We start from the raw sequence: 13,371 nt of genomic DNA, 5'->3' as shown, positions 1-13,371 counted from the left end.
GAGTTATGAAAATTCTATGTTGGAACTATTGAAGACTTGGAAACCCTCGGACAGTTCAAGATCTTAGCCTTATGATTAAGGAAAAGCGGCCCATTCTAATTTTTGTTTGTGAAACAAAAATCAGATCATATAGAATTGTTGGTTTGCAAATGAGATTAGGTATGAAAGGATGTCTTGTTGTTGATTCTGATGGTAGGAGGGGTGGTCTTGTTTTGCTCTGGAGAGATGAGAAAGGTGTTGAGACTATCAACTATTCAAAATGGCATGTTAATGTTCTTGTTAAAGGGGAAAGGGAAGGTAAGGATTGGTACTTCACAGGCTTCTATGGTCACCCTGAGTCAGGTAAAAGAGGGTTATCATGTGATCTATTAAGGCAATTGAAACCTATAAATGATGCTGCTTGATGTGTAGGGGGAGATTTCAATGAAATCTTATGACATAATGAGAAAGTGGGGGGAAAGAGGAGAGCTGAAAGCCAAATAAACCTATTCAAGAAAGCACTAGAGGATTGTGGCCTAGTTGATGCTGGTTGTAAAGGAAATGGTTTTACCTGGTCTAATAAACATTCGGATCAGTCTTTTACCAAAGAAAGATTGGATAGGTTTGTGGTGAACAATAGATGGAGATTTCTTTTTAAAGAAGTGAAGGTGATGGCTCTAACTGAGAGGTGTTCAAATCATCTGCCTATTTTAATCTCTACTATTGAAGGAGAAAATAATTGAAAGAGATTGCATTTCCCCTTCAAGTTTGAGGCCTGTTGGTTGCAACAGGAAGAATGTGAACAAGTGATTAAAGAGGGGTGGAAGAAGAGTCTCTTAGTTACAGAATCTATTCAAAAAGTTCAAACCAGATTGCAATTTTGTAGTAAGTCATTGTTATCATGTTTCAAAGGGAGAGACAAGGGAAGAGGGCAGGAGATTGAGCAGATATCAAAATAGATTTTCTACATCAAATATATTTCAAGCATTCCAAAAAAGAACCTTTTCTAGATAGTTGAGATTCCTTCAATAAAAAAAAAAAATAAGTCACCCTCAAGGTCACAAGAATCTCCCCTTCTCAAAATAATCCCACTCGACGAAAAGAGTCTACCTGATAATCCAACCATTTTAGAGTAATTATTGAAAGTCGTCATCAGATTGCATATGGAGGGGACTTGATGGTGAATCATTTCCTTCTTTTAGTCTTTCTGCTCCTAAAGATGATTCCCCAATATCTATTTTCCTATGCTCTCTGCTTCTTTTGGGCTTGCTTTTGTTGAGAGTCTGCACACCATCAACTACGCCTGTGATTTCTGAATTCTCTATGTCAGCTTCAGCACTCGCAGACGAAGGATCACCATCCTCATTTCCATCAGTTTCTTCGCTTGACTCGATACAGTTCCCATTCTCCTCTTCAGTCTTAGATTTCAGCGACTCAATCACCTCCATCAACTCTCTATTCACCTGCCACAATCAATTCCACAAATTACACCCCAAACCATATCCATTGGTTATAAAGAAAGGTCCGTCCATACATGAAAAAAGGGGAAAACCAGTAAACCAACATTTGTTGCTATGAAAACAAGAAACTGACGGCCATGCATTTACCAACCAAGATTCATTCCCAACCGTCAGGGTTACTGGTTTTGGTCTCTCCTCCCATTTTCTCAGAAATCAAATGCAAAATAAAGCACAAATAAAGTTCAGTTCGTAGTAATCCCCATTAGTTGCAATGAAAACAAGAAACTGACGGCCATGTATTTCCCAACCAAGATTCATTCCCAACTATCAGGGTTACTGGTTTTTGTCTCTCTTCTCGCATTTTCTCAAAAAACGAATGCAAAATAAAGCACAAGTTCAGCTCACGTAAATCAAGAGAAAAAAATGGTGCATCACATGGCACACCTGAGGATTTTGGAGAAAATCAGAGATGTCCGTTGGGCAAGATGGACAATTCATGACATTTTTCTGGGATCGAAGCATCCTCCCACCTCTGCTTCTCTCCCTCACAAAAGTTTTTCCAGCAAATGCATCCTCCAAACACAACTTGCAAAAATTATGAGCACATGGTGTTGTTATTGGCAGAGTCATCACCTGCCGACAGATGAGGCAACTGAACTCTGCATATGCAAACATACATGAGCGAACATAAAATGTAAAATTAAATAGCACTATCACATGATTTACCATGCAAACCCTTTACTGAGAGAGGCTCCATCCATATCCCTACTAGTGGTAATTCTTCATTTCCTATTCTAATTGGATTTGTCAAGTACTAAACAAACCCACTAAATCTTTTGATTGTTTTAATATTTCAAAAAATTTAAAAAAAAGACCCTCCAAGTGCCAACGAAAAATTAGCTAATGGAACTTCTCTTCCTAGATTTCATGTACCCTACCAAAATACCAGATATAGCCTAGAACAAAAGAGCTAATGATAGATGACTCAATAATGGAGAGAGAACAGACCTTTCAGGAGCTTCTCCCTGACACTCATATTCTGAGCTCGCCTCATTGCATTCCTTGACCTCTTTATGTCTTCGGACTTCCCAGTAGCTACCCGTTTCCTGCTAGGTGGTGGAGGTTTTTTCCACTTCCAGCAACATTCTTCCTCCTTTGAGCAAAACAGATTACTCATAATTCAAGACACATAGGAAAATGATAGCGCTTAGAAGCTTACTAACAGTGTTGGTGAAAGTATCAACGTACGCACAGACATTGTCTGGAGCCTAGGCTATGCACAAACACACGCCTGGTTGAAGTAAAGTGTACATTTTTATAAAAGGATTTATAATAACAGAAAGTCCATAAAATACAAAAAAAAAAAAAAAAAAGGTTTAGGAAGCACGATGATAATATATTTAGCATTAACTCAATTTATTTTTTTATTTTACAGGTAGCACACGTTTAAATCATTAACTCCATTTAGTATTAGACCATTACGCAACATCACAATTAAGTAGTCAACAAGTTAAATAAAATTTAAACATAGCATTTTATATATTTCTCTCGTGCTTTACTAAATTTACCAAATAGTCTTGACAAAATTAAATTACATGGTTGAATCAAAATCTACCAAAAAAGCCACAAAAAGAAAAGAAAAGAAAAAAAAAAAAAACCCCTCAAGAATTGTAGGTATTGACTTCAATACTAACATAAGCAATCCATCATCTAGAAAGCCAACTTGACATAATATCAGGTTCAAAGCCTATACATTGGGATGTAAATGATATTAAGCATTAACTAAATCTTGAATATTTTTGTTTTGGGTCTTGACTTGATTGCTTATATTTTTTGGATAAATATTATAGAAGCTCACTTTTTTTTGCATTTTGAGCTCACACAAAAAGCACCAAAAATAGTGCATTTTTTTTAAATGCATGTTGCATTTGGTAAGCAAATCATTTCAACATCATTGCATTGCACTTAAGCATGCTTTTACCAACACTGCTTGTGGCTAATTTTAGAATTTTTTATTGAACTTCATTTCTTGAAGAACACTAAACATCACCCTACACTCATATTAGCTTTGGTTCATTACTCATATCAACTATTGATTGAGAAAACAATCTCCCTGAAACAGAAGAATCAAGAAACCAAAATTGTTAATAAACAATCTTAAGTTCGGGGATAGTATTGAGACCACTCACATCAAAGTCCCATAATGGGCAATCCTTCCTCTCCGTTATTTCTGTTGCCTTCTTCAGCTCAGAAATAACAGGTAAAGGTCTAGGTCGATCCCCATGCTCATCACTGCAGTTGAATTAGGAAACCTTAGCAGAGTACAAGACAGAATTAAGCCAGTTAATAACTGACGAAACACAAACCTTGTCCATGGGGCAGGTTCATTGTCACATCTAACAAACAGATACCTGCAGACCTTAAAACCCTATGTCATGGAAACAACTCAGATCAGTTCAGGCAAAGTAAAACAGATGAGCAATGCAAACATGCAGAATAGCACATATTACCTGAATACCCACTTTGCGCCAACATTTTTCAATTCTATAGACACCATCATACCTTACCCCTTTTTCCGGGGCATATGAAGAGCGCTTTTCTTTGTGGGATCTGCTCATCATAATATGGAAAAAAGAACAAATAAAAACACTAACAATTACCAGTTTCCTTTTTTAATCCCTATGCATACAATAATAAGTTTTGAATGGTTCACTGCCCAACTATAAATTTTACCAGCAATAAAGTACGGTTTCCTTTTACTAACCACTTTTCCTTTAGTATAATCACAAAGTTCTCTTCCTCTAACAAACATGTTGTTAGATTGTAAGCTATTAGCTGGCTCTTTCAATATCTGGAATAAGAATGAGAATTTGTTCCCAACTTCCCAGGCAAAGTGAAATGGCAACTGACACAAACAGTCTAAATAGACAACCTTAAATCACACCTTTGGATAATATTTTTCAACTGTGGGAGCAATGGCTCTGAAAATAAATTTCAATACCACTTCTAGCCATACTTAATGATTTTACCAAAGTAAATTTGTAAATGCAGTAGGGAAATTTTAAGCTGTCAAACTTATAATATGAAACAATGCATTGAAATGACCTTAAATCAAGAGAAAGATTCATTAACTATTTAATATTACCTGACAACTCGAACAGGATACCCTTTTAAGCAACTAACTTGAAGCGCCTGGTTCAGTTTCTCAAACTTCTGATCAAAAGACTGATCTTTGTTTGTCCGTCTGTTCCCACTAAGATCTCTGCCTCCACTGCCATTCATGCATAAGCACATGCAAAAGCATCAAACATAATAGACGCTTCATATGTGAGGAGACCATTGGTAGAATATAACTTGATCACATTTATTGAAAACGTGTTTGATAAGAGGAAGGCAAAAATAGACATTAATAACTTGAAAATTAGGACAAATAAAGCAAAAGCAAAACTTTCAAACAAAAGAAATTGTTTGATCCTAATATTATCTACAAAATTGATCCTTATGTACAGCAGACATACTCAAAACAGGAACTCTCCAATGCATAACAAAGCTAAAGAGCTGTATATGCAGGCATAGAGTTGGAGATTGGAGTTTAAATGGATGGTAGAACATGGCCACAATGGGGATTTCATAGTATCCAGAAGTCCTCATAGTAGCTGATCTTATAGATGGCAATAAATCATAAATAGCAGCCACGATCAGCTGTAATATGTTCATTGTTTAAGCTTTTAAAAGAAAATTAATACATGAAGAATAAAATAACAGACCCAGTGTTCACTGCTGAGCCACAAACTAGAACCATTTGAAAGAGCACCGTCTGAAAACAAACCTTCCAGTGTAGAGGAACCACTCTCCATGGTCTTCATCGTCTTGGTAGCCCCCTGAAAGAGCCACTGACTGTGCACCATAGTTGGATTGCCCAGCAATACCGGCTACATGTGGAAAATGAGCACCCCATTGCCGGCACTCCAATCTATCTTCCCAGCACTCTCCAACAAGCACACCCTGATTCCTTTCTGGGTCATTTTCGGCTGGGATAGGACCAAAATGGTCAGGGGAAATAGTGACAAATATCTTCCCACTTGCAGCATTGGCCTTCCCACTCCTCTGAGCCCTCTCAGTAGTATATGCCTTGTCAGGCCTATTCCGGTTGTGTACAAAATGATATACCTTTGAAGGCCCTCCAGAACCAATTGACTTGGAAACCTTTGCCATTCGAATAGCTACCACAAGGGTAGAATTGATACGGGGTTGACTCGCCATTTTGGAAGGAATGGAGCACCGGCACTTTGCACAGGTACGCTTCCCTTGCCCAACCCATTTCTGGAAGCATTTAAGGCAGAAATTGTGTCCACATGGTGTCTAGCAAAAGCAAAAAACAAGAACCTAATTAACAACCAAATATCACAAGCAAAATCTTATGTAGCATACAAAGACGACAATGAAGGCAGGCACAATGGTGAAAATTCCATGTCTAAGGAACAATAATGAACACCTAAACCTCAAATACTTCAAATGCCAAATTCGTGCAATCAGGTTGATGAAGGCCCAAGACCACATTGAGAAATGCGTCCATTAAGAAAGTCAATGGATACAGTAATTCTATTAAGTCAGATGTTGACACCTAAATGACCAATAGAACCTATAATACCATAGCGGACAGGGACAAGCACTGAAGAATGAAAAAATCTGTAAGAAAAAGAAATCATAATGAACTAAGCAAGTACATCTATAATGTCATGCCAGATCCCTACAGAGTTAATTGAGCACTTTTTTAATTAGGCTTGATTTTTCTTAATTAGTTTACCAATATATTTTTAATACCAATTGGTTGGGTTTTAAATATCGGTAAAAGCCAACAGGTATTATATTAATTGTTTTTTTATCAAGTTTTAAATGCCGAAATATATTAAAGTACAATTAGTGTAGAATTAAGTTCTGACTTATGTCATTCATGGTCTCAAATCTGCTATGGTAGGTAAGTCTTCAAAAACTGGCCAAATTAGGACCATATTTAAACCTGTAGGAGCAGGAGAATCTATCTGGAAGCCTAGGAAGCTGTGGGTCAAACATTATGGATTAAAAAAGATTCCCCTCGACAAAAATTGAAGGAAAATAATTCCCAAGTCTGCTGCCCCGTACAGCTCACATTGTCCTGAGTTTTCATCAAGAAACTCTGGGAAAAACAATAGAGTCGCCGTCTGAAAGCATGCTGTAGCCATAGATTAGTAGCTTCTATTTTCAAAATCCTAATATACAATCTTTCTATCCCCTCTCTCTGACATAATTGTTTGCATCCTCTCAAGCCTCAAACTAGTCCAAGAAGCTGCACTCAAGGGCTCATTTGGACACTTAAAATATCTCAAAATTCTGTAAATAACAGTGAAATGGTTTGATTTAAGATGTTTTATTGGATTTTGGGATGAATGAGAGAGAGAGAGATAGAGAGAGACAGAGAAAGAGTTAAATAAAAATATTATAAAGTTAAAAAATTATTTGAATATTATTTTTGTTTTGAAATTTGAAAGAGTTGTACTTTGTTGTGTTTTGTTTGGTTGTTTGGGAAAGTTGTAATTATTAGGTAATTACTAGATAAAAAAGTTGAAGATTTGAAATTGAAAATTGTTTTCTGCTTGAGTAATGTTTGGAAAAAAAAAATTATGAGAAGTTTTGAAAATATCTAAGAATGTTTGAGTGTCCAAACGAGGCCATAGCGTAGCCTCTAAGTTAAATGCAAGAATATTAAGGCTAGGAAAGGGCAAGAAGCCAAAACACTGTCTAGAAACTCTAGTGGACAGATTGTTGACACTCGACTCCTTCATTATGCATGATTGGTTGCATAAGAATTGTACAGATTTAGCAAGCTGGGAATTTGTCCAGTAAGAGTGGAGTGTCAACAATAGTTCATGGCCTGATATGTTGGCCACCTCACTTTTCCCCCTATTGAGTATGAAAAACTGATTGTCTTTTAGGAAATGTGGCAGATGGTAGCTGCCAACAATATATACACGAACAAAAAAGTAATGGCAGTAACCAGCATTTCCTCCAATGAGAACATGCTGGTGGTGTCAAAATTTCTCATTTCTCAGCATCATTGCTGCCAGCTTCCCAAAAAAAATCAAAAATTAAAATTAAAACAGCCAAACGGATAATTAACCCATGCACAGTTTTCTTACTTAAAGGTTAGCCAGAAACAAAGTAAGGGAGAAAGAAGGGTGCAAGAGAGGACAAGAGAATGGGAAGGGGAGAGAGGAGGAAGAAAAAGGAAAAATTTAAGAGTAGAATTGTTCTTTTAAGAGCAAGCCAGAGAGTAGGTAGATATGATCATGGCTTCTTTTAACATAATTGAGATGTATTTCTTTTATGAAATTGTGTTTAATTATGGTGGTAACATTTTTTTATGACCCCAACCACCCCACAACAGAGGGCTCACCCATGAAAGCTAAACCCCTGGAGAGACTAGTACAACAACCCACCACTATGGCCTCCTACTTAAATCGCATTTTGATCCCAAGTGGACTTGAACTTATGACATGGGACTAATGCACACAAGTTCGCCCTTACTACCAAGGCTACCCAAGGGTGGGTTATTGTGATAACATAAAGCTTAATTCTTTTATGAAACGGCATCATTGCTTTCGTAATGTGATGTATTTATCGGGAGTATTATGCTAAATGATGGATGAAAGAAATGAAAGGAAAAGAAAAAGAAAGGAAAGGGAAAGAAAGTAAATTAGATGACCATGTGGATGAATGAGCGCACATAAATGCTTTTCTTGTTGGCCTTTTGATTGTTGAGGGGTGAAGGAATGAAAGGATGAGGGGTGGATGGCAATGCTAAGAATGGCTCTCTTAGGTGCACCGACCTTGTTTGCTTTCTGGAAAACTTTTCATCTCGTCTCATCTAATCTTATATCATTATTACAACTTTTTCCACACAAAATAATATATAAACAATTCAACTTTTTCAAATTCTAAAACAAAAAATAATATTAAAGAAATATATTCCAACAATATTTTATTTAATTTTTAACTTTTATGTCAACTAATCTCATCTGCGAAAATAAACGAGGCCAAATTTATCAAGTTGTCCATCTACTTTGAATGCATTCCACCCATTGCCACAGGCACAAAATTGTGATCTTTAAGATCACCAAGCCTTACACACAAGGCCTGATTTATGTTGGCCACCAAAAGATTAACAAAAACACATCTTATATGGGTGATTGTTATTACAGTTCATGTATGTCCTTTTAAAAGTGATAGATCTATTTAAAATTGTGGTAACTATGTGATTTATCTACTTACTGAGTCTTTTGAGTCAGTTTATATTTATAATTTAACCGTCCCAAGTATTGAGGAGATGGAAGATGTGCCAGCAGGAAAGACTAATACATGGAGACCATAACCTAGCTATAAGAGTCATTAAAGTTTAGTGTTTTATTTCCGTCAACTTATTTTGACAATAAGGAACCTTATTAAACTTTTCAGCTTAAGGGTCTCATTATATTTGCTAATATTCAAGTTTTAGTAATAAAAGTTTCATTTAAATTTTAATTATATATGAAATTATCTTATACCTTGCTCATGGAATGTTAATGTTACTAAAAATCTCTAACCCTAGAGGAAGGGGACATAATAGGATGAGGATGTTAGAGCATTAACAATGAGTTATCTATTTTGCATATAAAGGCAAAATGGCTGACCACTTTGAGAAAATATCTTCTCCACTGGCTCATGTAAAATAAAAACCTATTTTGCAAGCTTGCCATGGTGCTTGCCATGGTTGCAGACTTATTTTTTATTATATTAATAGGAATAGGAATAGGAATAGCCATTTACATAAGAAGTATATATGAGGTAACACCTAGTTAAGATCAAGAAGAAATAGAATCAAGAAAATCCTAAAAATCTAGCCAATTGAAGTCAATAGCTTTAGCCATAGGAGTAGTGTACTAACAAAGAACAATCTATCTCCTGCATAGAAAGTTCCCTATCTTTAAAAATTGATTATGATAATTTCATTACTTCCACATGCACCTCTTGTCATATAAACACCACACTTTTAACATTAGTCTCATGAGTTGATGCAGTATAGAAAAAAATCTTCATTTATTTTCCTTTTTAATTTTCTATTTGAGTTATTTTGTGTTTGTTTCTTAAAAAGGGAGACATCATAATGACATTAAAAAAATCACACGGAGAGATATTGCAAATATTAAAATATAAGAGAATATTGTCAATTTATTAGTAGGTAGAAGAGATATATTTATAGTGAATAAATAAAGTATAAAAAATAATATTCAAATGATATATATACACACACATAGAGAGAGAGAGAGAGAGAGAGAGAGAGAACAAATCACAATGAATTGAAAGACTTATTCTATTCTTAAGTCAGTGTATAAAGCACACAATCTACATTATTTAAATAGTAATATTGGACTTGTAAAATTTATATTCTAAATCAAATTATATCATGTAAACAGTGTAAATATAAAGGCTTTAAAATAACATTACTTATTAAAAAACCATTAAAAAAATTTTAAAAAAAATGAATCTTGGTAAGCTATTTAAGATTTAAAAAAATTAAACCAGTCATATGTTAACCAAAAAAAAAAAGTACAACTATAAACCGTGGAGAAAAATTCTAAACATAAGCATGCACATCTCATTTTTTTTTCTTTTACTAAGTATTTGGTACATGAATAATAAATAGAAGAATTTAATTAGTTTAAAAAGAATAAACTTAAAAAAAAATTAAAAAAATAAAAAATTACAATATATGATGTGTAAAGATAATAACTAACAAAATTCAACCCAATGAAAAAACCGATAAGTGATACGAGGAGAAGAGAGAGAAAAGATCACTGACAGACCAAAAGGATTTAACGAACACCAAACCAATACAAAGGACCTGTTTGGTTAAGAGTTCTTTCAAAAAACTTCAACTTCAATTCAAACATCTTTTATCTTAGAAGATTATATTCAACTTCAACGTTTTAACTTTTCATCCGATCATTAATTCAGATTTCAGCAAAAAGTAAAATAAAAACCGAAAAAACAAAAATAAATTTTATAAAGATTACTACCTTAGAAAAAATTTTATAATTAAAGGAAATATCTTGGTATAACTTTTAAAACTCTGCCAATCTACTCTCCAAACTCTAATATATAAGTCAACTTAAAAAAAAATTATTTTATTATTTAAATTTTCTTATTTACACTCCCAAACTCCAATAAAAACACATTTTAAAATTTTTCTTAACCAAACGCAACCAAAGATTGTTTAATATTTCTCTGCAATTAATTCAAAATAGATAGAAAGAAAAGGAAAGTAAAGTAATAGCGAGTGGGAAGTCGCATGATACGACATCTAACAGTATTGCCATGCACCAGTAAAAAACGAGACATTAGCACAAAAGACAGAACCCTGAGTTGTCTCGGAATGGATATTCTGGAAGCGGACATAAATATAAATATATATATATATATATATATATATATATATATATATATATATATATATATATATATATATATATATATATATATATTAAAAAACCGGATACCAGGACCCCAAATAATAGGATATCCAAAACAGAGAACACTGTGCAGAGAATTTCCAAAATGGCTTATAGTTTTATCTCGGAATCAATAAAGTATGAATGAATTAAAAAAAAATATATATATATATATATATATATATAGGACTCAACAAAGGTGATGTGTAGTGCTTAGAAAATTAAAAAATAAATAAATAAATAATAAAATAGTAATAATAATAGGTGAGATATGTAAGTGCGCTAAGACCACAAACGCCAATAAAAAAAGTATAAATGACATTTTTTTAACAAAGATAAGGGAAATGAAAAGAACCAAGGAACCGTACCGTAACAGGCCTCTCCGGTAACTGCATACAGAAGGAGCAGTTAAGACTCCCATCCAAAAGATCCAACACATCGTTACTTCCACCTCCTCGTCCAACATTCATCTCCTCCTCCTTTCCTCTCTTCCTCTTATGGTCTTTCTCATCGCCATCGAGACAAGCATTTCCCCTCATCATCAACTCCTGACGCATCTTCGCCTTCTGACGCTCTGTGAGAGACGCATCAGCCTCAATCTCACGGATCTTAGCGATAAGGTCGTCGGAGGCGCCGCCGGAAGCAGTAGCAGGCGGGAGGTCGAGGGAGAGAGAGGTGCAGTCGGGGCATTCCCATTGGAGAGCGGAGGCGATTGTCTCGGGACGGGAGGTGAGGCAGTTGAGGTGCCAGGGGGTGGCACAGGTTTTGCAGGAGAGGTTGTCTTCGTCGGATGGCTTGACCTTGCAGAGCATGCAAACACCGTCACCGTCGCAGGGCAGTTGGCGAACTTGCGCCATGGGAGGGAGTGATGAGTGAGAAGTCATGAGATTGAGATGCGCAATCTGATGAGACAAGGCTAGAGGCGAGTGAGAGAGTAAAGGCGGAGACGTTTGAAATGCAGGTCAGCTCTGGGGGAAATAGATCTTTTTCAACTCAAAATAAAATAGACGGCGGGTGTTTGAAAACAACTAAGTGGGAGAGAAGGGGATTTGAATTTCGGATGTTATCATGAGCGGTCGTGTATACCTGCTCTTCTTACGTGTCCGCTTCTCATTGCTATAATGTACGACAGCTCACCTAAGAATGAATTCGTTCTCTCTCCCATCGATTGAGGGAATGGTTATTAAAAATTAAATAATCTCACCTCATTTTAATTTATTTAATTATTATAATTTTTTTAATTTTATATAAAATATAATAAATTTTTTTTTAATTTTAATATAAAATTAATATTATAATAATATTTTATTTATTATTATTTAAAATATCTTTATTACATGTCTTCTTAATTACAAAACCAAACGGGTCCCCGATTCTGCCAAACAAGTTGCAATCCACTGTTTTGGATCCTGCCGCTTTCCTCTTCCCTCCATTACGTTTTTAGTTATTAAAATAAAGAAAATTCTTCTTGTTATCCTCACACTTCATACACCATATTTATTTAAATTTTTTTTTTTATTTTTTCTATAATAAATATGTAGTGTGTGGATGATAAATAAAATAATTCAATTAGTTTAATAAGAATAAAATGAAATAAAAAATAAAAAATAATAAAAAATAATATTTTAATATATAAAGTGTATGGTGTGGGATAATGTGTAGCATTTCTCTTAAAATAATAAAGAAGCATCTAACATTTCTTTTTCTTTTTCAAACTGGGGAGCGGCCTGTACATGTTAGGCATGTCTGCAATGAAAACATAAATTAGAATTGGATTTGTACCTTGAAGCTGTAGAAAATGTTTATTTTAGCATGCTTGTACGCATTAAAATGACTATTACAACTACTGATTTTGCAAATCTAAGTTCAAAAAATGACAAGTGAAGTTGGTCACTGGGTTTGATAGTTTGGAACACTAGAAAATTTTTTGTACCAAATTGAAACTTAGAAAGAATAACATGCAAATTATTGTCAAGTACTACAACATGGAAGATGAAAACTTGTACAATATATGTGTATGTATATTTAATCTAACCCATTATTGGGAAATATGAATTTTCTTTCTCTACCTTTTCAAGTTGAGATTATATATAGCTCATCAATTTTTAAGTTTTGTTAAAATCCTGATTGTTGTTATATAATAGAATGTTACTCATTTAATTAAATCGGCATTTATAAATTTTAAGATCAAATTTATGTGCAAAATCTTAAATGCATTGAAGAACATTCGGTCTTTTAAGTTAGTCTATATTCTTTTCATTCATGTTTTAGCAGCACGTTCGTTTATATATTAACCAGAGGTTACAAGGCTGAAAATAAAAATCTAATATAATTTGGTCCGCACTGGATCTTGTTGGTGTAGTTGATCTAAAATCAGTTCAGTCTGATATTAATTTTTTTTTTAAATC

General features: G+C 34.4%; 1 protein-coding gene across 1 annotated transcript; it reads right to left on the bottom strand.

The window, feature by feature from the left end:
• Positions 1 to 927: 927 nt before the first annotated feature.
• LOC122290266 (E3 ubiquitin-protein ligase ORTHRUS 2) lies at positions 928 to 11,982 on the bottom strand. The gene is made up of 9 exons (XM_043097887.1): positions 11,332 to 11,982; positions 5,269 to 5,801; positions 4,585 to 4,710; positions 3,950 to 4,049; positions 3,806 to 3,867; positions 3,629 to 3,731; positions 2,448 to 2,592; positions 1,884 to 2,098; positions 928 to 1,442 (listed from the first exon to the last, which is right to left on the bottom strand). The coding sequence occupies exons 1-9, from the start codon at positions 11,845 to 11,847 to the stop codon at positions 1,116 to 1,118; spliced, it is 2,127 nt and encodes a 708-aa protein (XP_042953821.1). The 5' UTR covers positions 11,848 to 11,982; the 3' UTR covers positions 928 to 1,115.
• Positions 11,983 to 13,371: the final 1,389 nt, after the last annotated feature.

This window comes from Carya illinoinensis, chromosome 12 (genome assembly GCF_018687715.1).
Source record: "Carya illinoinensis cultivar Pawnee chromosome 12, C.illinoinensisPawnee_v1, whole genome shotgun sequence".
Taxonomy (NCBI): Eukaryota; Viridiplantae; Streptophyta; class Magnoliopsida; order Fagales; family Juglandaceae; genus Carya; species Carya illinoinensis.
The sequence above is the reverse complement of the archived record's forward strand: the minus strand, read 5'-3'. Positions and strand labels throughout refer to the sequence as shown.